Here is a 25,425-nt window from a genome sequence, read left to right as displayed (position 1 = left end):
ATTGCGTTTGCAGCTTGTCCGCTATCCTCAAATCAACTGCAAAACACACAACATTTGTGTCACTGTGGCTAACCTTAAACCTCCCTACAGACTTAACCCCAATCCTAAACTAAACCCAAAATCAAGCACTGACCCCAGTAATCCTCTTAAAGAAGTAAGACACATTATTAAGGCACATTATCCTCACTGTTCTTTTGCTATTAATGCGAGGACCACTGAGTAATTAAACAAACACGGTCACGCAATGGGATAAACAGGCTTTAGGACCCAGTTGTTCAGCCACAACAAGGTAAAGCAGCAGCGCTGAGGGGAGATAAAAAACGAGAGGGTGAGGACAGAGGGGGAGAAAAGGAGGACAGAGGGACAGAGGAGGGGAAGAAGGGCTCTGTTTGCAAAGTCAGAGAGGCAGAAGAAAGTTGCTCGAAGCGGCAACGAGGATTACAGAGAAGAGCTTCTCCTTTGTGTGCAGGAGAGGAGGCGGCGCGCACCGGGGATGTGCAGGAGAGGAGGAGACTCTTTGACAAAGCGCGCACGTTCGCGCTGCGCAGGTGTAGCATCCTCACCCGCGCGGCTGCAGGAATGCTGACAAGTTTGACTTCCACTCAACGCGTATTTGCAACTCCCACACAAACACCCTCTGTTCGCATTTACGCACACACGCGCGCACGCGTCTTCTGCGCACTCCCACGCTGAGAGCCCGTAGTGAGGCACGGTCGGTGTCCAGCAGCCCTCTGTCCTGTGGACGGGTCCAGCTGGGACTTCATTTCTGGGCTTCTTCTCGGAGGTCTAATCCCGACGAGGCGGCAGAGCATCCGGCGTGAAGGTGAGAAAACCAAAGGAAAAGCTCAAAGTGTTTTCCATGGGATCATTTTTTAAGCACAGAAAATTAGACAAAAGGTTGAATGATGGTGTTCCTCATTAATAATTTGTATTTTTCTTCTGCTATTGTTCTTTCTTACCCGAATATTTGAAAAAACAGCATTTGCAACAATTATTTTTATGATTATTATTCACATAAAACATTTTCTGACAATCATTTGTTCAGTTGGATTTTTCATCTCTGTCCATATGGTGTCATATCAGCCAGAGCACAATCAAAAAGCTGTTTTTAGCAGCCTTTTCCCATGAAACACTGCAGGAGGAGAGGAGGCTGGGACCCCAGCGGCGGCAGAACAGCCCCCCTGAGCAAACGCACACAGCTCTGCTCCTTTGTTTACCTTTGTGTTGCTGTTTGTTGCTCTACTACAGGCCAAAATGTGCAGAACCACAGCAGAGTCATGCAGGCAATCTGCATCTTTGTCCAGGTAGAAAATCTGGACGTGTGCAGGGGCCATGAAAGACAAAAGGCGCTCCAAGAGCTTTCAAAGGACATTCAGTGTGTTTCCAGCAGTCCTAATTAAGAGCGGGGCTTTTCTCTGCTGGGGTGGGCTGTGGGGGGAGGGGGGCACAAACACCAAGCCTTCTGTGGGTGATGATGAGGATGAGATCCTACACATCACTGCTCATGCATTGGAAAAAATGCCCCTCCAAAAATAAGTAAAAAAACAACAAATACGAGACGTTTTTGCTTGAAATAAGCAAAAAAATCTGACAATGGAACTAGTGAAAATCAGCTTGTCAAGATTTCTTGAAATAAGATGTGATATTTAGGAGTTTTGAGTTAAAAGTTATCTTGAAATTAGCTTAAAAACCTCTTCAAATGAAAAAAAAGCTTGTTTCATGTGAAATATGACTGAAAACAATTTGTTTTCAAGACATTTTCATTTAACAAGATATTCCAGATGTATTGTCTTCAAACAAGTCCCTATATCTGGCTGAAATGGTACTTGTTAGGCAGTTGTGTCTTATATTAAGTGTAATGAGATATTTTGACTAGAAATGAGACAAATATACTTGGTAAGACTTTGATTTTTTTTCCAGTGTGTGGAGATCTGCTCACAGCTATTCACCTCATCCAGCTCACTGCTGCACATGCATCATGATGACATGCTTGTTTGGTTATTTTTGAGGGCATCGCATTAAAAATGTGTTCCCTAAAGGCTTAACTTGACCTTAATTCTAACCGCTATGTCCAGAAAGTTGAACTAAATCAAATTGAGATGCTTTTTGTCCGGCACAGACAGCAACACGAAGGTGAGCGCAGGTGATGGCGCTGCAGTTCGACAGGTGTAAACTCAGTCTGGATAACATCTGTGCAGCCTCTGTACAGTGGCTTGTTTAGGCTGCGCTAATCATTGTGGCAGTTTGGCAACTCATGTCAACTCACGTCAGTGTTAGCAGTCGTGTTCACGGGCTTTACTTCTAACAAGGGACTACAGATTTATTCAAACAACAACTGGCAAGTGTCAGCCACAATGTTCATCATGGGTTTTAAGGGTTTATGCATAACTAACTGTGATTTAAAGACATCAAAACTATGAAACAAAGAATTTGGAATTTAAAAAATAACAACAGAGCATGTTTGATGTTTTAGACACTTCAAAGAAGCCACTTTTTGCTTTGATGAAGGCCTTGCACCCTCTTGGTGTTCTCTCAGCCAGCCTAATGAGGTAATCACCTGGAAAGCTTTTCCAACTTTCTCACAGGAGCTCCCAGATATGTGAAGCTCTGCTGGCTGCTTTTCTTTCACTCTGCAGTCCGGCTCATCTCAAACCATCCCAGCTGGGTTTGGGTTGCGTGATCAACTGATGTGGCTCTCTTAAATCGCCTCTCCAGAGACCAGAGATGTGTGTTTCGGGTCATTGTTTAGTTAAAAAACAACAAAAAATAGAATTCTACACCACGGTTAGTTAGGCAGTCCTCATCCTATTACTCATTTTAATCCAAAAGGCTTTTTAAGAATACACATTGTGAACATAACAAGTTGATTTGAACTTAAATAGTTTATTATCATCAGGGTTTTTTGTTTTTTAAATCTCTTTTAAATCCCTTAATAAATCAGATAATTCATCATTTAAAATCATATTTTGATTGATGTCCTTTTTACAAATGAAAACACATTCAAATTCTATTCAAAATAAGCACAGATCAGATGTGATGGCATGTTATGCTCTTTAACCCTAAAACAGGCAGGAGTGGAAAATACGTTGCAAAAAATTATTTAATGTTATCACTCATCTCTTAAGGCCCTAAGAAAAATATTTCCACATTCAAAATATATCAATATTTGGGATTTTATGAGTAGTATCTCCCAGGATTCGTTGCCCTATTAAGGTATAAACGGAGCCAAAATGATAAACATATTAAGTGCGCCTTCACCAGTAAACCACCCCACATGTTCGCACTTGTATCCATCCTTTGCAGAAATAAAAGCTTCCGTGCTTCACATGGGAACCGTGCACACACATGCACCATGAAAGCTGGATTCACAAACAGTTGATGCTGAGATGTGTCTACCACTTGAAGCATGCAAAGCTTTCATGTGGACTCTAATCTGAGGTGCCGTTAACTGGTGATTTCTGAGGCCGGTGACTAATGCAGTGACGGGATTACTTCATGAGAGAAGGCTGGGAGCGTGCACACTTTCTGTCTGTGTTATTGCACAGTTTGGATGTCTTCTGTATTGTTCTGTGACAACCAATAACAGTTAGAATAAAGAAAAGCCTGTTGCAACACTGGGGGGCATTCAGCAGTCATGATTATTTAGAGTAATAAGGTTCAAATGTCATGCTTTTTTGAAGGAGGAGCGGAGGTTAGTGCAGACAATGGAGAAGAGAGTGAGGTGTGGCTGGTGATGATCTTTATTGATGATTTATTTAAACCGAGAATCAAAAAGGAGCAAACTTGAGAATCTACAAGGAAAGAACTCAGAGGTAACACAAAACAACAACTGTAAACTCAGGAGTAAATATGCTGAGGTGTGACGCAAGTAAAACTAAAACGGGAAGAATCTAAAGACCAACAAGGAAAACAAGACATAGGAAAACCCTGAACAGGAAAAAGACAAAAGACATAAATCATGTTATCTTTATTCTCCCTTCTTTCTCTTTGTCTCTAAAGTTATAAAAAAGTGAATCATCGCTCCATGGGCAGCGAGACTGAATCCTCTAGTGTTCAGCGCATCACTCCACTCTCTCTCCACCACAACACAGTACCTTTAGACCAGCTCCTTGTATGCAACTATGATAACAGAAAAAAACCCACAAAGCTGTCTTTCTGTGAGACCTTTAAATGTGACGCGGAAAAGTTTTCTTTTAAGAAAATGATCCGATTTCTATGTTTTTTCTAGTTTTAGTAAAGGCTTTAGATAATATGTCAAAAATGTCTGATTGTACAGGCGTAAATCTTTGTGGAAACATTTAAGCAATGAAATCAGTGAGTGTAATGAAATCCTCTGCGACAGTGTGTGAAAATGAAGCCAAAAATTTGCAGAAACGGAATTTGCTTTAAGAGAAGAGAAACATGTACTCATGTAGTGTTGTGTTGATGGCGTTTGGAACCTTTTCCATGATTGCACCCACATATAGTGAGGATGCATCTGTACATATTAAGTGTCCCTGAGCCACAGGGGACACGCATGTCTGCACCGAAGTTGTGGCCTGTCCCTGCACACCGTGCACACCGTGCACATCGTGCACACCGTGTCCCATGATGCTCGCAGATTCACATTACAGAACACTGACTACAACAGACCACACACTCTGCAGAGCCATGATGGAGCCATGTGCAACATATTGCAGATGGGTAACTTCTCATTTCTTGGGCCTCATTGCACACGAGCACCAGCTGTGCAAGCAGTCTGTGTGTGTGTGTGTGTGTGTGTGTGTGTCTGAGAAAGAGATGTTTTGTGTATGACCATGCAGTGGTAGTAATGTGTGGGCATGAGGGGCTTCAGTGTGTGTGTTTGGGGTCAGAGCAGGGCATGCTGTGGACTGATTAACGAGCTCCTGCTCTCATACACACATTTTGCACCGGGGGGGGGTTGTTAATGTAAAGCCAGCGCCTGGCACGGCTGCGTTCATTTGTTATCGTAGAGTAATTCATTGGAAATTAACCATCCTTTGCAGTCTAAAAGTGACAGAAATATCCTCACTAGGAGGCACAGCGATGCTGGAATTATTCCATCCAGTTATCATCAAACTGAGCAGAGGAACAGTTCTGAAATGGCAAATTAGCCTCTGCTTCATTTATCCTGCAGTGAGCACTCCACTGGATGGTGAATGTGTTTCCATAGGAACATGGCTGAGCTCTCTATGTTCCTGCCTGTTTTTTTTTTGCTTATCTTTTCTGTTCAGTTTCCTCTGCTCTCAGCAGCCACTCCACACAGATCAAGGCAGAGACAGACAGAGCGAAGGGTTTGGAAATGAAATCAATAGGGCTATTTAACCGCCACTCTGGTTCTCAGACTTTCTCTTTGGCATATCTCAAAGCCTGCTCTGTTCTTTAGGAGCTCTTTTTATTAGAGTGTACACATGCAATTTCCTGCAGCCACTAATGCATTTCTTTTGTGCGAGTGTGTTCACTGTATCTGCATCTCCTTGATCTGTATCAGCTGAAGTATTACAGCCAGAACGATGCAGAGACACAGAGAAGAGAGACTGCAGAGTTGCTGAAAATCCTTGTAACAGTCAGCAGCAACATTTCGCTTTGGCTTCACGTTTCAGTTTCTTAAGAGGCGGATTTCTTCTTTTTTTTTGTGTGGAAATGTCACCAAAAGAGACGCACTTTGCACGGTGGCTGTGCCAAAAGTTTAGCAGGATTATGAAAAAGTGGCAGGGTATATGCATTTGACAAAACAGAAGCTTAAAAAGGAGAGAGGCAGCAACAGAGAGGAGGATCTCTTTTAAAAGTGTTGGTGGTGATTTGCGGCGGCGTCCTTGCGAGCTCCCACTTCCACCTGACTAGATGTTTATGAGCTTTGCAGAATCAGAAAAAGGAGGCAGGCTTATAATACAGCTGACAGAAGTCTTTTTATGGTGGCTGGGCAGAGGTGGAGGGAGTGAGGAAGGGAGGGAGGGGGTGTAATAAAGCAGAGTGCATCTCTCCTGGAATGAGGCTGCAGGGACAGGGAGGGGGCAGAAAAGAGAGGGAAGGCAGGGAAAGTGCTACAAATATTAGTGTGACTGGGCACAAATGCATGTGCGCATCATATATCCAGATGTGGGTTTGTGTGTGCGTGTCATGAGAGGCGGCAGTTTGCTATGACCTCCTGTTGACGTTACTGTGCTGAACAATCACTCAGCTTGTTGGGAATAAGAGGTACTCGGCCTTCATGAGGCAGGCAGGAGTCCTCAGCTCCACATCAGCCCCATAATACCCAATAATTCCAGGCCTTTTTTTCAGCATGGCGCGGCGAAGCGTGCGACGAGTCACTGAACTCATCTCGAGTCCGTGAAGCACTCTGCCATGCAGAATGAATACTTACTGATGAGATATTATGTAGTTTGTTGAATTGACACTTTATTATCCTCCTGTGACTGAAAAGACTTTTTCATCTCTTCGAATTCGTCAGCTCACAGCAGCATTTCCCCTCACACACAGTTGGTTTTTACATGTTCTCAGCCTGAAATATGTCTAATCGGCCGCATGTGACCTGGCAAAAATACACACTGGAAAAAATGCCCCTCCAAAAATAAGTAAAAAAACAACAAATACAAGACGTTTTTCCTTGAAATAAGCAAAAAATCTGCCAATGGAACTAGTGAAAATCGGCTTGTCAAGATTTCTTGAAATAAGATGTGATATTTAGTTTATATAGTTTATATTTACTTTTGAGTTAAAAGTTGAAATTAGCTTGAAAACATCTTCAAATGAAAGAAAAAAAACTTGTTTCATACGATATGTGACTCAAAGCAATTTGTTTTCAAGACTTTTTCACTTAACAAGATATTCCAGATGTATTGTATTAAAACAAGTCCCTATATCTGGCTGAAATAGTACTTGTTAGGCAGTTGTGTCTTATATTAAGTGTGATGAGATACTCAATGAGACAAATATACTTGGTAAGATTTAGATTTTGTCCAGTGCAGTCACCACTCTTGGAGGATGTGTCCTCTGCTGCTGTTTTATTATAAAGAAGATAAATCGCAGATATGACACAGAAAATGTTCGAAACAACATTTTATTTAAATTTTCATGCTTAGGAAAAAACAGGAGTTGGTGTTTGTCAGCGAAGTGTAAGAAACCGGCTGAAGGAAATGGGATTTCCACCCAGAAAAGCCGAAAGTAAACCGTCACTAACACCTAAAGAGAAGAAAACAGGGTTAAAGTGGGCTGAAGAGAAGCAGTCATGGACTGTGGAGGGTTCAGAGATGAATCAACAATTTGCATTGGACAAGGAGATGATGCTGGAACTTTAGTTTGGTCCAAAGAAGCATAGAGATTGGCTGAAGAAAACAAGTACATTTCTACTGATGATACCAGGTTGATGTCGGGTAAAGGACCAGGGGACGTGGGTTTATTTATTCTCCTGCAAATGCACAGGTGTATGCACTATTGCACTATTTTTATATCTGCTCTACAAAGCCAGAATGTTCAGCTGTGAATGAAATGATTTTGTGTTATTTCTAACAAACTGAAACAGCTGAATGGGTCAGCAAAGCAAATGCTTTATCTTGCACTTTATATATCTCCATCACAAAAGTTTCTGGCCCAGCAGTGACATGAAAATAGGTTTTATTGTTGCCTCGTAGTTTGACATTTTATAGGAAATGATTGAAAATGTTGATAACTCCTCCTGAATCTGGGTTTTGCATCCGATGAAACATCTTCTTGATGTTTGAATTTGAATTAATACGAGGAAAATAACACGTTTCCATGAAACCTGTTCTCATAGGAAACGGGAAATAAGCACAAAATGAAACTATGACCTTCATATTCATGCTGTTTGGAGAGCTAAACTGAAAAGCTACTTGTTCAGATGCAAAATGAACCTGGAACTCCAAAACAAACACCTTTATGTGAACTTTAATCATTGTTAGAACTAGTTCTAAAACAGGAGTAACGAGTAGAGATGCACCGATAAATCAGCCGTATGACATCAGTATGAAGAAATATGTAACAGATATGCCAGCAGCTGCTGTTTGTCTGGTGTGTCCTGGCTCTGTTAGATTATTATTATAAGATTTAATCACATTTAATTTAGTTCCACAGAAATATTGTCAGCACGGAAAAGTAATTGATACGAAAAGTCTTTTGAAACGTTTTTTTCTCCTGAATAAAAATGATCTTTTTATGTGAAAGGGTAAAAGAAGGTTTTCTTCAAAGGTTTATATGAAAGAATTTGTGCTCGTTCAAAGACATCAGTGTCATCAGTATCTGAGCCCAGAATGTCATAATCAGGGCATCCCTGATGGAAGGAACTGGGTCGGAGGAGAAATAAACAGCAAACCTCTCCGGAGCCTTTATGTTGGAGCTATCCGGAGCCTGACCCCTCTGGCCCGTTCGATGGCTACGACTGGTCCATGTTTTGGAAACACAAGCTTGTTAGAACAATTAATACACTCTGTGTTGAAATGCCATGAGACTGTAGCTGTAATTGTGCTGATTCATACGGTCATTTATTAAGATTTCCATCAACTTTGCACTGTCTGAACAAGAGGAAAATGGTTGAATCTCTTCTGCCTCGTCAGACAGACGCCCTCTGATGAGCCTCAGCTGGTTAAATCTGTCTGCACCAGGTCACTGATTAATTCATCATCTTTTTGTATTATTTTCTGCATGCTTTGGATGACTTTGACGCAAACACTGAACTGTTGTTTTCATCAGTTTTTAAGACTTTAACAGATCACTTATTGAAGAAAAGAAGTCCTTTTTTATTCTCTATGAAATGGTTTTATTCACTGGAAGCCACTCAGATCACACTAATATTACACTGTGGTGGAGGCTTATTGGCTAAATTAGAGGGAAAATGAGATAATTGATAATAACATTGCAGATTTCTTTCTGTACACTGTGTATGGAGGCATCAGAAAAACAACTCGGTGAAACAGTTAGTCCAACCACAGTCCTCTGAGCACCTCATGAGCCCCGAGGACAGTGTGACTCTGTCCATGTTAAAGCCCTTTGATTTGCAACATGTCAAAGTTCGGGTTAACCCAAAGTAACACGGTGGGTATGTGTGTGTGAGGAGAAATAAGTTCAAATTGGAGCCTGAGTTAATCAAAATCAAAGTCTTACCAAGTATATTTGTCTCATTTCTAGTGAAAATATCTCATTACACTTAATATGAGACACAACTGCCTAACAAGTGCTATTTCAGCCAGATATAGGGACTTGTTTGAAGACAATACATCTGGAATATCTTGTTAAATGAAAAAGTCTTGAAAACAAATTGTTTTGAGTCGGATTTCATATGAAACAAGCTTTTTTTTACATTTGAAGAGGTTTTTAAGCTAATTTCAAGATCACTTTTATCTCAAAAGTCCTAAATATCACATCTTATTTCAAGAATTCTTGACAAGCTGATTTTCACTAGTTCCATTGGCAGATTTTTTTGCTTATTTCAAACAAAAACGTCTTGTATTTGTTGTTTTTCTTACTTATTTTTGGAGGGGCATTTTTTCATGATGCTTTGTGCACGAAAGCTGAGTTAAGTTGCAAAATCTAAATATTTTCTGTGACTTTGTTCTTCTCTTAACAGACATCATTGTTGTCATCGGAAAAAAAAACAGTTGGACAGAAACCCGTCCAACTCGTCATCCGTCTCCAGTGGAAACCTTTCAGTGTGGATGGGCTGCATTAAATTTACATGTCCTGTTGGAGTGATGCCACACCGAGGGGCAAGTTCACAGCCATAAATCAAAGCCAGAGCACTTTGATTCCTTCATTATCGCGTCCTGCAGCACCAACAGAAGAACAGGCCCGTTGGCTGACCCGCCGGCGTGCACCATAGGATTCTATTTCTGGAGCCTCATTGCTTTTGCAGATTAAATGCCCTCAAATATGGCCCCAATCCGTTCATTGCACCAGTAGCTGGAATACTGCTGGAAGTTGTGTGTTTCCAAGCTTCAAAAACAGCCCAGCTGCGCGTGGGTCCAGTCATCTTCAGGGCGCCTGTCCTTTGAAAGTTTCAGCTTTTTTGGTTGCAAATCACAACAGCTCAGAGGTCCTTTTCATTACCCTTATTAGAGTTATTTTTCTTCCATCTGGAACAGCTGCAGGGTAAGACTGACGTGTGTGCATAACTTAAAAATTCCTCTTTTTTTCCCCCGTAAAAGCCTTTTTTCAGGCTAATCCCACAGAAAGCTTTCAGAGACCTGATCAAGATCCTTTATCGTCACATTTGATCGTTTCACGGTGCGTGAAAGTTAAAAAAATATCCAACATTTACCACTTCATGAACGCTGGTGAGAAATGGCAGACATGGGACAAACCCTGAACCATCAAGCTTATATAAAAATGTTGATGACATGTGAGGAAGACGGCATCTTGAATTATTCAACGAAACCTCAACACACATCTACACAGAAGCAGACTACCACCGGATATTTCACTCTGTCGTAAATCTGGCATGTGTTGTTGTCCTCTGGAGCGAGCACTGTAATAAGAGTAAAATTAAAGAATAGGATTAAAGATGGATTATCACTGACACACTAAAGCCACCAAAGCAGCTGCCTTTGTATAAACCCATTGCAAAAACTCTTTAGGGAGACGCTCTGCCAACTGATTTGTAGATTACATTTAGCTGTTGATGTGGTGGCCTCTTGTGTGGATGGTATTAAAAGAGAGGGATGGATAACCTAGACGAGCTGGAGCACCCTCTTCTGGGAGACACTACCAATAACAGCCGGGATTCTGGACCGGGGCTGGAACCTGCGCCAGGAAAGGCCCCCGGTGGGCTGCTCAAGGGCATCCTGGTTAAGTGTGAAGAGGACAGGGCCTACCCTCCGTTAGCCTGGAGGAACTACTGTGGACATCCTCCTGAGCTTCAGCAGCAGCAGCTGCTGGACCCTGGCTCCTTACCCCGCACACTGGAGTCCTTTTACCCGGCGGCCCCCATCTGGGGCCACACAGACTCCTTGCTCAGCAAAGACTACCTGGAGACCACCTTTGTGGATATCCGGCCCGGCTCGACGCTGGAGAGGAAGCTGTTGGCCGAGACGCAGGACTTCCACAGCGGGTCCTACAGCATGGACGACGAGGACGACCTGCTCCCCGACTCTGATGTAAGACCTCACGCTGACACTCATAAAATCATTTCACTGTGTTACCCTTACATCTGCCCCACCAATAACAAAAAAAACTGCTTTCTTTGTATTCTTGTTGATATTTTTAACTGGAAAATACCAACTAAAAGGTCCCTCAAACTTCAAATTTTTCAGCAGATCTGATGAAAAAAAAGAGCTTCATCCGGCCTCCGTAATTGACAAATCAGATTAGACGGGGCTTTTTTTGAAAGGGGGTCAGCCTCTTTAGGTTCTGTTTTCACATGAGAAACATAAATAAATGTGACTAAATGTCACATTATCATAAAGCTGATTTAGTTTGGCCTTTGAAACTGCCGAAAATAGAAATGTACAAATGCTTTTTGTCTCCAAAATACTTTCAGTTTCTAACGGAGAAACACAGCAGTTTCACATACAAAAAAAACAAGGGAATTGTACATCCTCTTACAGATTCTGGAAGCCAAACAGGAACCTAAAATAGATATACGGGCAATGTTTTTTTTTAAGATAGGTAGCACTTGAATGCTCACTGTCAAAAGGCTTGGTTATGTAAGGCTGCTTTTCTGCTGCAGAGTTATGGAGAGTGCCAGGTCGATTTCATATCAGCATCTCGAATGTTATGAGTCAGCAAGAGAACGAATGTGCTGTAAATGTCACAAACGTCTGCTTGTTGGATTCGTTTGGGGGAAAAAAAGCCTCCCAGCAAGGTTTGGATTAGAATTCAGTTACCTGCTGAGAAGTAATCTGGAAGGTTTAAGGCTTTTTGATTTCTACTTATCGGGAACAATGGAAAGTGGACACGCCAGTAAAAATCCACAGAAAGTTCGTTAACAGTTTGCTCGTCAAGGACAAAAGACGAGCAGATGAGCGAGCGTCTCATTGTGAATGCTGGCAGTCGTGCGGGGATGCAGATGCTTTGGCCTGTGGGAATTAAACCTTGCAGTGACCCTAAACAAAGGCGCAACGCAGCATTATCCTGCTTCAGATATTTAGTTAAAAGACTCATCAGTTGCTTAACAATGAATTTTTCCTGAGCAGGAAGTTTGTTAATAATTTGTGGAAGCAGGAAGATAACCTCAGGAGCATCCCGTCCTGAGCAACCACACAAATGAGCAGGATATCTGGCTTTTGGTTACATTGACTTCCCCGCTACTCGTCACCGTGACAACCGCTTTGTAGGACGGTCCAGAATGCAATTGTTTTGGTCTTCGAATATTTGATTGGAATCCACCGGAAGTTGTGGTACAGCCAATGAAATGTGTCATGGGATTTTACTGCAGCTTTGAATGTTATATTACGACTAAAGAACCATCTTAAGTTGCTGAAACCCCTCCCTTTTCAATGATACCTTAGCATAAATCTTGCTCTCTTGCCAGTGAATGTATTTTTTATAAGCTGCTGATAAGCGATCTGCTGTAACTGACTGTGGTGAATAGCAGGCAGTTAGAAGATGTTAAGCAGCCAACACTGACTCGCTAATGCTGCCTCACTTTGGTGGCAAGCTAGCAGGTGAGTTTGTAGAGTTAGACGGTTGTGTGTAAAGTCTTAGCTCCACAAATAATCTGTTTTATCTATGTTCCATATTGTTACAAATGGAGAAATCCAAAATTTAGATTAAAATTAAAAAGACACAAAGATGCTCTGCTTTCACAGTACTGTCCTGTTGGTCCTAAATAATATTGCTATATTTGTCGCCATAAGAGTGGTTGGAAAAGCCCTTAAATGTAATAATTGTAATGAAAGGAAGTGTGACATATTATATTTTGGAGATTGATGATGAAAAACAATGCCTCTAGTTGCTGTGCTGTAACAACACCGGCGTTAGCACAGCGGACAGTGCAACCTGATCTCATGAAAGAAAACATCCCAGTCACTGTGTTTCCCTCAATCATTTCTTTACACAGCATATATCCTCTGTGTGATGAGGCCACAAAGGAAAAGCGGATAGAGATGTTAGCTTCACGGTGAGGGTCAGTGCACTCATCACTGCATTCATATTCATACTATTCATACTATAAAAGAACTACTCAAAATATCTTTTATATAGCACTTTGGGATTGTTAAATATAAAGTGCAATACAAATAAAATGTAGTATTATTGGCCAACATGTTCCAGTCAGCATTGGGTCTGCCAGTAAGGGAGTTTAAATAAACACTGCGGTATGTTACTGTAATATTTTTTATTTATTTTTTGGGGCTTTTATGCCTTTAATGGACAGGACAGTTCAAGAGAGACAGGAAGCAGGGGGCAGAGAGAGGGGGCAAGACATGCAGCAAAGGGCTGTCCAATGCGGGACTCGAACCAGCTGCAGTGAGGACATGGGGCATCTAGTTAACCCACTACGCCACCGACCACCCCCATGTTAATGTAATATTAACTGTTATTTTCCAACGCATCAAAGCCTAAATACTTTATAAAAGTAAAGATGCACAAAACAGTCTAAGAGACGTGTTTGTTTTGTACAGGTTTTTGGGTCCAAACACATGAAACACGCCTGACTGAGCAAGAACTGATGTAATAATGAATGACTTCATATAAAAAATAAAGTTTTGTTTACAGTTCACACTGGTGATGCAACAAGACACAGCAGTTGCAATGAGATCTTTTTGGTGTATAAGAGCCCTGAGCTGGAAACACAAACATGATTAGTGGTTGTACTATTTATGCAGAACAACTTAATGTGGAGGAAAGAAAATCTTTGCGAGGTTGCTGGTGCTGAAACATTGGCTGAAATGTAAGAAAAGCATTAGAGAGGAGCACAGCTTGTTCTTGTGCAGAATGAAACAACCAGAGTAACAGCAGGGTCAAGGAAGTCAGATTGAATATGCAGCTGTTTCAAAAAGATACATGAGTCACGATTTGCCTGCGGTCAGCACAGCTAGTGCACATTCAGACAAACCCCATTCAGTCACATTATCTTTCAGGCACCAGCAAGGTTTCCCAGTTGTTGAGGAAGACACGAGCACAACATAACAAAAAAAAGCAGATTTTTCAGTGACTTAGCTTTGGTGCAGATTATCTTTGCATGCTTTAAAATGAGTAAAATAGGCCGAAACGAAACTGAAATGCCTAAGCTTTGGCTTTAAATGGTCAATTCACTCAAATTACAAAAAAAACCCACATTTTCTAATTTATTCTTCTAATATAATCTGTTTATATACATGCTTCAGTTCTATTTTCACGGATGAAAGTACATTTTTCAGCATATTGACAAAGAGAACCAAAGCAGCGGTTCTTAACACCTCTATGATCGAGCAACGGGGTGCAACAAAGCTGAGGCAAAGTCGTTGGTTTTTTTGGACTCAAGCCACCTGAAACGACATAATAAGAATAAAAGAATAAAAAACTATTTTTAACATACATTTTTTTCAGAAATGAATCCCTACTTTCTCTTAACAGCCCATGAAGCTCACATTTTGTAGAAAAATTCTAGGAAACAAAATGTTAATTAATTTCGACTGCATCTGCATGAAGAGGGATATCTGAAAGATTTACAAACGAGGGCGAACCCGATAGAATCAGCAGGAACGGACGCTGTTTGAAGTGTTTCTTTGTAAAAAATCACCTAAAGTCACCCTAAATGTTCTCTGTTTAAATCCCAGGACTCTTCCATTGATGACTTAAGTGATACAGACAGTGAGAGCAACTTCCCCCTGATGATCCCTCAGGACTACTTGGGTCTGGCCTTTTTCTCCATGCTCTGCTGCTTCTGGCCCCTGGGCATCGCTGCCTTTTACCTTTCACAGAAGGTACACACACACACACACACACACACAGTCCTGAGCTGACACAATGCATTTTGGTGCTGTTGTTCACAAGTGAGGGTGATTACTTTCCCCCTGCACTGCGCGTAGCCCAACAACAGGTCCAGTGTACAAATGCTGTGAAAGCATTCTGGAGTTTAGCTGCGACAGGGAGGAGTTACACCTCCGCTGGCTTTCAAAACAGCACAATACTGAACAATCTACAAAAACATTTCCTTTTCTGTAGCAGGCTGCTCTTTTTACAGACACAAGCATGGTTTTTGGACATTATTAATAAGCTATTTGAATGTTCACAGCCTTCTCTTCCCAGCCATACGTGGATTCCTTTGTTGGGAGGTAAATTTATTATTGCTTTGAGGTGGAGGATATGGGTGTCGACTTACAATTGCTGGTTACTCTTGCTACCGTGTGTACGCTATCACAAGTTTAATTCTGGTCTTTTAAAGGTCCAGTGATCAGGATATGGTGACATCAAGTGGCCAAAATGTCTAAGTGTGACCAACTCAATGTTCCCCTGCTAAAAACATTAAAGATGTTTGACTGGCGAGCTCCGAGGCCATTCATCCGACTGTTTTCATTTGAATAAAGCTACAAATCTGAAGCTTGAGTTTCAAAACTTAATCACATTTTAACTACTGATTCTATCTATTGTTCTTATTTCTTTCTTTTTTGTTTAAAATTGAAATCATGCTTTTTATTTCTACTGTTTTCATGTATCTGTAAAGCACTTTGAATCACCTTGAAGTGGAATTGTGCTATACAAATAAACTTGCCTTACCTTGCCTTTATCAAGTCCTCTTTAAAAGCGGCAAAAACATCTGCATATAAACCTTTTTTGTGCATCAGGCTTCCATAGCAACATGGCGGCACATCAAGGCAGAGGATTGCGGAAGGCGTTTTTGACGTTATCAGCACAAGAAAATAAAAAAATTATTGCCTTCTCCGAATTAATGTTCATTTTTCTAAGCCCAGCCTATATGTTTTCTGCTGTAAGGAGTCTAAGCCACCAAAGCGAGAAATAAATCAACCAAAAATCAGTTTTCACACAAACATGCTGCAGATTGTAAATGCCAGAATAATCACGTCTTAGTCCAAAATCAGCACACTGAGTGCTCAGCTGCAGCAAATGAAAAAAATGGAGTCATGACTCACTGTTACAGTAAGTGTTAAAAAAAGGCTCCCGAACCCCTTTATCTCCTTCTGAGGGCAAGGGGGAAAAAAACCTACCTGGCAGCAACCTGCAAAGGTCTTTTAATTAGATCAATGGCTTTCATTAAGGTTTAATTACAGTCATAACAAGAGAGCTCATGGTGATAGATTTCCTACGTGGTGGGTCATTCATAAACAGGGGCAAGGACTCGCAGGAGAAAGGAGGGCAAAGTGATGCATGAGTTACAAACGCTGAATGTGATTCAGAAATGGAACATAATATGGGCTTAGCGTGTGATTGGACTGAGTGAGAGGGAAGCATAAGCCAGGGAGGACAATGACGAATGATGACAAATGCCCCTCTCTCCTATTTTTCAAACCACTAATCCTTATCTTGCTGTCCTATGTTTTTCAGACCAACAAGGCATCGGCTCAGGGGGATTTTCAGGGTGCCAACGCAGCCTCCCGCCAGGCTCTGTGGCTCTCCGTGCTCTCCATCGTGTTTGGCATCATAACGTACGTCTGTGCCATCGCTGCGCTGATCTCCTACCTGTCTGGAAAACCACCATAAGAGCAACTCTTGTCCCAGAGACGCCCACACGCGAAAGACAGACCTCTCACATAACTTCATGACTATCAACACATGCCAGCGTATCACTCGCAACTGTAAAATAATCACAGTCTTTGTCGACTCGTCTGACGTCATATTTCATGAGAAAAAAAAAAAGAGCCGTGTCCAGATCACAGTCACTTCTACTCGGATTAGGACATAATTCAGCTCAGAGGACTCTCCTCACATGGCAAAAGATGTCACTTCATATAGAAGCTTCGGTGTGTTCATTGGTCCCGTCAATTCTGTGTTGTATTTTTCATCACCTGTTAGGCATAAGTGAAGTTAAAAAGCAGCAAATGCAGACTTTTTGTAGATATCTCCGTTCCGAGCAGCGGATTATTAATAATAAAAGGAAGAGGGAGAGGTGGCACAGACAGGCCTGTGTGCAGAGATGGAGTCTGCAGATTTAACACAGGGTCACAACAAGGACGTGGCAGCAAATAAATCCTGATGGACTTCCATTGTGGGACGCCTGAGCCAGCACTGTCACAGAAAGGCTGAAAGGTGGGGACACGCCTCAGAGTTAAAACGTATGACGGGCCAAAGCCGCACTTCCAAATTCCTCGATAAGCTCATCAGGATTTCACAATCAGCCATCACTTACTGTTTACCCGCAGAAAGGACCCTTTCCACTGCATTTATGGAGCTGTATCTTTAGAAAACCCCTAAGAGTATCATTATATTAGGGCTGGGCGAGTTAACTCGTTATTATCGCGTTAACTTGTTGATTATTTAACGCCAATAAATATTTTATCGCGCATTAACGCAGGTTTTTTATTGTAAAGGTCTGTTGCCTTTACTAGAAAAAATGCCACTCCAAAAATAAGTAAAAAAAACAACAAATACAAGACTTTTTTGCTTGAAATAAGAAAAAAAATCTGCCAATGGAACTAGTGAAAATCGGCTTGTCAACATTTCTTGAAATAAGATGTGATATTTAGGACTTTTGAGTTAAAAGTGATCTTGAAATTAGCTTAAAAACCTCTTCAAATGAAAAAAAAGCTTATTTTATGTGAAATATGACTCAAAACAAGATGTTTTCACGACTTTTTCACTTAACAAGATATTCAAGATGTATTGTATTAAAACAAGTCGTGTGTCTTATATTAAGTGTAATGAGATACTCAATGAAAGAAATATACTTGGTAAGATTTAGATTTTTTCCAGTCTTCTGCTGCGGATCCACCAAACGTGGAGAAGGGTACGGAACTTTTACTCGGCCATTTTCATTTTAAAGTTTGACATCACAGCTACAGGTGCTCCTCGGTCTCTGTGTGAAGCTCACGGAGCTAACCGGCGCTACTTCCTGTTTTACTTGTTTCAACATAAAAGCACGTATTTCAAAATAAATTTGAAAAAAAACTCCTGCATTTACAGCCAAGTTGAATTGTTTTCTCAGCGTAGTAGTTCCAGTCTAAAATATCACTTAAAGGCAAAACACACAACTGATAGCAGCAAGTCATTCAAGGAGACAGACAGTGGAGCGAGGCTTCTACATAAAAACTACAGAAAGATGCTGATGTTAAAAGTGTGTTTGCACAACAAATGTTATGGCACTTTCATTCATATGGCAGCACATTTAAAATAAAGCTAAATGCTAAAAGCTATACACTACTTTTGGATTTATTTTTGGATTTTGCGTACAAATGCGATTAATCGTGATTAATCAGGGAAATCATGTGATTAATTAGATTAAACATTTTAATCGTTGCCCAGCCCTAATTATATATTAATATAAGTTCAAATTAGGAGTTCAAGGGGTTTAAAAGACAAAAAAGCAAGATTGTGAAATACATGCTCAGAATATAAAAGTAAAGAAAGTGCTGCTAGGACGTGGTGACAGAGAAAAAGTGCCAAAAATATACAACAAACTTTGAGGATGATCGTTTTATGAGCTGTTCCACGACGCCTAAGGTTCAGCTTTTCCACGCCAGAAAAAGAGAACGTAGACCCATCGGGAAATGGCTTCTCGCAGGCAGACTTGGAAATAACGGGGCCCACCTGCGCCCTACGATGCATGAGTCAGTGACGTCTCCATAAGTGAAATCTGCATGGTGCGTTTGTGCTGTTACAAACCAGCTCCAAATGTGAATCTCCTCCTTCTTTTTGCTCCTTAACTGCTGCAGTAAGAGCTCTGATGGGAGGAAAAAAAAACAAAAAAGAAACTATGGCCATACTGGCATGAGCTTAAACGTGCCATTAATAAGAACAGCAAACTGAGGAACTCTGGTAGATATTAAAAAATATAAATAAATAAAGACTGTGAGGTGACAGCCGACGTTTTCTATTTAGCTGTAAAGTTTTTATAGAGACCACAGCAGATATCTCCAGAGCTACATTTTCTGCAGCCCCCAGTGTTAGCTGACGTCATCTCCATGTGAGTGTTGCACATATCTGTGGTATCTCAGTGTTTTAACCTCGTCAGGCGATCCAGCTGCACTGAATTACAGGTACGAGACATATTCTGGGTCACCTCCTCGTGTTACATGTGAATATTAAAGTGAAACTCAATGAATCCCAATAAATGCACTTGTTCGTTTTGCACTTTCATCTTTTCCTCTTTTCATTTTGATGCCCACACGGAAGCCATTACGACCGAACAGAAGCAAAAAGCAGGCCCGAACGGTTTCCCAATATCTTTATTACAACATCATTTACATTTATATGGAGTAAAAAAAAGGAGAGCTGCTTCTCCGTCAGAGGGTTTTGGAGTATCGCCGTCTCACAGAGTCTCTGTAGAACTGGAAGATCTTCTCCGATGCTTTCTGACTGAGTGCGATACACTGCTGCAGCTGCGGAGGAAGGAAGGAAGAACAATGCTGCCGATCAGCCACAAGTCTGCACAATCTGTGACCATTCAGACGCGATGCAGAGCTCAAAGACAGTAATAACAAGAGATGGGACCAAGTCACACATGTGCAAGTCCCAAGCAATTTTTTCTTGGGCAAGTCAAGTCACCTTATTATTGCAGTTTTACCTGCAGAATCTGATCTTAATAAAGTGAAAAGACAAGATATAAGTAACTGTCAGTAAACATCATTGGCCAATGTGTCCAACCTGTCCACCCCGTATCATATCAAGCTAACGTTAGCTAACTACCGACTAGGCTAACAGGATAATATTAGCTAATTTGACGAGCACTGACTGGTCAGAATGGATCTTCAGATGACAAATAAAGTTCAGAGTTATGCTAGATGCTTAACACTCAAGTCATTCAAGTCATCGTGTCTCAAGTCAAGTCAAGTACCGAGTCTTTAACTTCCAAGTCCGAGTCGAGTCTCAAGTCTTTTATTTTTTGTCAAGTCACAAGTCATCAAAACAGCAACTCCAAGTACAGTGACTTGAGTTCCCATCTCTGGTAATAATGGAAGAAATAACCCGGCCAAAGTTAATTCACTGACTGACCTCGTGAACTGAAAATGATCCCTTGGTCGATGACATCATCACTCTGCGTTCTGCGCTGTCGATGGCGAAAGTCATCAAAGCTCTGCTTTCCTTTAGAGTGAGAAAAGCAGACGGGGAATGTGGTGAATGCCGACTTTACTGAAGGAACGTGTAAAAACACTGATCAGCCGTAACCAGAGGTGGGTAGTAACGAGTTACATTTACTTGAGTATGTTTTTGAAAAAAATTATACTTCTCGGAGTAGTTTTAAATCTCTATACTTTTTACTTTTCCTTGAGTAGATGTGTGCAGCAGAAACTGTCCTCTTACTCCGCTACATTAGGCTACAATGAGCTGGTTACTTTTCTTCTTACCTCTTTGGTATTCTACGCCTCATTATTTTTATCCCCCCGCGTACGCCTCATTTTAATGTTTTATTCTGACAGAGAGAGAGACTTCCACCAAAGGCTCTACCACCTGACTGTGTTCCACCAATCAGACGCAGCCGTGCAGTCTGGTCACGTGACCATACTCGATCTCAGCGGCAGGACGGGTTAGCTTTAGCATTAGCAGTCGTAGCAAACAAACAAAGAAACAGATGAAAAATGTCAGAACCAACGGTGGGAAATGAAGACGCAGACGAGGCCTCATACTGAAAGCATGTTTACCTTACAAAGAGTGAGAAACAGCAGCTACATTATGTGTCTTCTGTGTCAACCAAAACAAACGCACATTTCAGCAGAAACTCAACATCTAACTTGAGGAAACATGTAGCGCTAAGTTTCCTAAACTCGTTTTTCCCCCATGGATAGGTGAATGTTTGTTTTTTAGGTTGCATATGGGTTACATATGTTTTAAACATTTCCTAAGTCTCTTTTATTTTTTATTGAAGTACTTGAATTTACCTGGATTATTTTAATTTAAGCTATTTTGTTATTAATTAATTAATTTTAATTTATTTTATCAATTGGATGAACTCTAATTTGCCTAAAGATGATTATTTAGTATTTTTGTCTGTCTGATTGAATGCTTGTGTTTACAAATAAATCAGACGTTACTCAACAGTTACTCAGTACTTGAGTAGTTTTTTCACCGAGCACTTTTTTTACTCTTACTCAAGTAATTATTTGGATGACTACTTTTTACTTTTACATGATTCATATTATTCTGAAGTAATAGTACTTTTACTTGAGTACAATTTTTGGCTGCTCTACCCACCTCTGGCCGTAACATAAATACATGAAGAAATGCAGAGTGGTTCAAGACGAGTGCACATGACTGCACTCGTTCAGCCTCAGTTTTACCTTTTCCTGAGCTGCAGTGGGGTCTGTGATGATTTGTCCATCGGTACTGATGGCACAGGTTACTCCACAGAAGAGGCAACTCATGGGCAACCCGGCATCCATAAGAGCCATACAGGCTGCGTTTAAGCAGCAGGACAGGAGCTGAGGGGCAGGTAAGGAAAAAAAAAACACCATTTCTGTGTCCCACCCACAGATTTAACTCCCAGCCACAGTTTAACTGAAGGATACCGAACCGTCATCGTGTACCACCTGGAGAATGAGAGTGAGCGAAGAGCGAGGATGGAGAGACAGCAGCAGAGACGCTTCACAGGTTTCCCGCAGGCACTGCTCTTGTGATCGCTCCCTCACACCTGGAAAATCAATGAGAAACCTGATGCATCGTGGGAAGCAAACGGCTCACTTACTCCACCCTGTGGTGTGTTGTAGTAAAGCAGCTTTTAATCGTTTCTTGAATACAGCAAGTTGAAACTGTTTAATTTCACAAAAGATTAAATAACCGAACAGCTTAGAGCTGCTGCTTTTCCCAAAAGGTGAGAAAGTAGTGCTCTCATGTCTGTAGTTTTCTCCATAATCACATGAGGATTTAAACTGCTTTAAACTTTTTCTTGAAAACAAATACCTCTTTTTCTTCTAAAGCAGTGTTTGCCAACCTTTTTTGGCCTGAGTACCCCCTCACACATACAACGCGTGCGATGATTCTCCAAAAGTAGAGCAACACAGTGGTTATTACATGAAAATCATTTTATTTAATATCCTTAACTTGAACATAAAATTCTCAGGCTTTCTCTCTTTTTTTTTTAACCTCAGTTGAATTCAACATAAGAATAAAAAACATTTTCTTGAAATATAAATAATTAACCAAAATAGTATAAACACTAAATCAAAATAATCTTCCTTTGTTATCTAACTTAAACAAGTAACATTTCTATTTTTTTAAGAATACATTAACAGGCCTAACTCATGTAACATTCATCACAAAACTGGAGTCTCCTTCATAAACAGTCCTCCATAAAAGTGCTTTTTAATAGTTAAAATCTGAAACAAAACCTTTATCAAAATACTCACTACTGGTCTTCAGTGAGACACTTGAGCTTGCTTGTCTTTCATCAGCTTTGCTAGATCTGGAGACAATGTGGAAACAGCTGCTAGCAGGCTGCTCTCCACATCCAGCCTGTTCCTCTTATTTGTTTATATGTTTGTCAGAGCTGAAAAAAAAAACAAAAAAAAAACTCCCTGTGTGCTGCGTACCCCCTGCAGTACCCCCGGTTGGGAAACACTGTTCTAAAAGAAAAACTTACTTGGCATTCCCGCTTTAGGTTGAACCAACACCTCCAGGGTTGCCCGATCATAGATTTCCTTGCTGACTTTGACCTCAGCAGGTCCATAAACTCCGGCCATCACACTCGAATCCCCTTCAGAGAAAAACAAAATACAGAGAAAATGTGTTTTTTTTTTACTGCTTACAGAAGAAATAAGAGATCGTGTAGCAGCCAGGTGCAGCTGATCAATGCTCTGATTAACTGATCATCAGTCAGTGTGAGCAGCTCTATAAAAGCAGAAGTTCTGTAAGTTCAGGTGTGTGTTAACACGATGCCAAGGAGGAAAGACACCAGCAACGATCTCAGAGAAGCAGCTGTTGCTGCCCATCAACCTGGGAAGGGTTATAAGGCCGTTTCCAAACTATCTGGAGTCCATCGTTCCACAGAGAGAAAGATTATTCACAAGCTGAACACATTCAGGACAGCTGTCAATCATCCCAGGAGTGGACGTCCCAGCAAGGTCACCCCAAGGTCAGAAACCCAAGAGCTACATCTCAGACTCTGCAGGCCTCAGTCAGCATGTTAAAGGTTAAAGGTCGCCCCAAGGTCAGAAACCCAAGAGCTACATCTCAGACTCTGCAGGCCTCAGTTAGCATGTTAAAGGTTAAAGGTCATGGCAGCACAGTTAGAAACAGACTGAACAGGTATGGCTTGTGTGGAAGGGCTGCAGGAGAAAGCCTCTTCTCTCTAAAAAGAACATGGCAGCACAGCTTAGGTTTGCAAAGCTGCATCTGAACAAACCACAAGACTTCTGGAACAATGTCCTTTGGACAGACCAGACCAAAGGGGAGATGTTTGCTCATAATGCACAGCAGCACGTTTGGAGGAAACCAAACACAGCACATCAGCACAAACACCTCACACCAGCTGTCAAGCACGGTGGTGGAGGGCTGATAATGTGGGCTGGTTCTACAGCCACAGGACCTGGGCACCTTGCAGCCACTGAGTCCACCATGAACTAAAGCTGGGCTGAAACTGGCTCATCAACAGGACAAAGATCCCAAACACAGCAGCAGATCTACTGCAGAATGTGTGAAAAAGAGAATAATCGAGGTGTTGCAACGGTCCAGTCAGAGTCCAGACCTCAGCCTGACTGAGATGCTGTGGTGGTGTCAGTAAAACGGTATTTTACATGTTACATCACCCGTTAAAATAGGAGTTTTACACCTTTACGACAGTTGTGTGTCACTTAAGAGAAAATGCATCATGTATGTTGGTTATTCTGAATCATTTTAGGAACCAAACGTTCAGCGTCTGTAAAGTTTGACTTTAACTTTTATGTGTTTTCTTGAAAATTAACACAACTTCCCAAACAAAGTAAAAATGCAACTTGCCGAGCGGATTGATATGATGGACTGTGCGTATGTGTAGCGAGTCAAAATTAGAGCAAAAGTTAAACATGAACCCAAACCGGAGTGTTTGAGGTGCTGGTTTCACCTTGCACATAAGACGCGGAGCCATCGGGTCGAGACAGTAAGCTCTGCTCACAGCCAAACTCTCTCAGAGAAATGTTTGAAGTCCCGGAGATTTCCATCATGTTGCCTTCTGTGTGGAGCAGAAGACTGTCGCAGACTGATGACGACATCGATTGACGAAGAGGTAAAACCTTAGAATTGCTATGCCGCCTCTCAAAAACTCGTATTTTACGTTAAATTTGATGATGTTATCTCTGTCTTTAACATAAATTTAATTGTTTTCATATCTTGAAACTAAAATGCAGATAATTTAAGATTAACGGATTTAAGGTGTAGTTATGACAACTGACCAGCAGGTGGCAGCAAACACGGATATTGTGAACAGGAAATATGAACTCTGGGGCTGTTGATACCAAATTTTATTTATATATATATATATATATATATATATATATATATATATATATATATATATATATATATATACACACATACACATATATATATATATATATATATATATATATAAATATAAAAGTCATAATTACGGAAACAAAAGTGTCTTTTGAAAGGAAGTCAGTTAAGTATATGGGATCTATATTAGATTTGTTTGAACAGTCACACAATGGAGACTGTAAAGGTATAGCAGAGTGTAAAAGCCTTGAGCCAGACCCTATTTTTCTATTTAATGATTATTGCTGATTGGCTCCATGCATTGCCCTGGGATTGCAGTATTTCCAGGACCAGTGCATCTACCCAAACTGGTTTAAGACTGACATTTCCAGGTGAGTTAGACATACATAACGTCATGCATGTGAGCACTAAAATAATTCTAAAAAGTTAGAAGCTACAATGTGGTCCCATTCACCAATCGGCCCTCGCATTAAAACTACTTAAAAGGTAAAGTCTGGAAATGCTCACCTTGCCACATTACAACGTTGTGCTGGAAAAAAAATACTACATCCTGACATTCACATTCACAGTGTTACTTTGACACTAACAGAAACATTTTTGTAGACCACACAAGCAAAGTCTATTCATAAAGACCCAAACTAACAGGGCCCAAAGGATTTGTTTCTGGTCTGAGCCAGAAATAAATAACCAGACCAACCAGCATCTTCCCAGATAAAATATCCCAGAGATTAAAGCAAATCCTGCAGGAGATATCTCTAAACTTTCCTCTTGTGGATGTCCACCACCATTGTTGTTTTTTCCTCCTGGTGGCTGTTTCCAATTATGGTAACTACCTCTTCTACTGAATTACCAGCAGTTGAAATGTAGCCTATACCGCCACCTTCTGGTGAATCTACCCAGCCTAGCTTATTCTCCACAAACTGGTCATTTAAAATGTGTCTGATCCACACTGCTTTT

At 41.0% G+C, this 25,425-nt stretch overlaps 2 protein-coding genes across 2 annotated transcripts; one reads left to right on the top strand and one right to left on the bottom strand.

The window, feature by feature from the left end:
- The first annotated feature begins 363 nt into the window (after window positions 1–363).
- On the top strand, window positions 364–19,182 carry tmem91 (transmembrane protein 91). Its single transcript, XM_075472798.1, has 4 exons — window positions 364–823; window positions 9,581–11,105; window positions 14,709–14,855; window positions 16,435–19,182. The coding sequence occupies exons 2-4, from the start codon at window positions 10,671–10,673 to the stop codon at window positions 16,588–16,590; spliced, it is 738 nt and encodes a 245-aa protein (XP_075328913.1). The 5' UTR covers window positions 364–823; window positions 9,581–10,670; the 3' UTR covers window positions 16,591–19,182.
- Window positions 19,183–19,255: 73 nt separating this feature from the next.
- Window positions 19,256–24,202, bottom strand: exosc5 (exosome component 5). The gene is made up of 6 exons (XM_075472799.1): window positions 24,077–24,202; window positions 22,619–22,732; window positions 21,549–21,670; window positions 21,321–21,461; window positions 20,038–20,127; window positions 19,256–19,424 (listed from the first exon to the last, which is right to left on the bottom strand). Exons 1-6 carry the CDS (start codon window positions 24,174–24,176, stop codon window positions 19,329–19,331), a joined length of 663 nt encoding a protein of 220 aa, XP_075328914.1. The 5' UTR covers window positions 24,177–24,202; the 3' UTR covers window positions 19,256–19,328.
- Between the last annotated feature and the right edge of the window lie 1,223 nt (window positions 24,203–25,425).

This window comes from Odontesthes bonariensis, chromosome 9 (genome assembly GCF_027942865.1).
Source record: "Odontesthes bonariensis isolate fOdoBon6 chromosome 9, fOdoBon6.hap1, whole genome shotgun sequence".
NCBI lineage: Eukaryota > Metazoa > Chordata > Actinopteri > Atheriniformes > Atherinopsidae > Odontesthes > Odontesthes bonariensis.
This window is presented reverse-complemented; position numbering and strand designations above follow the sequence as displayed.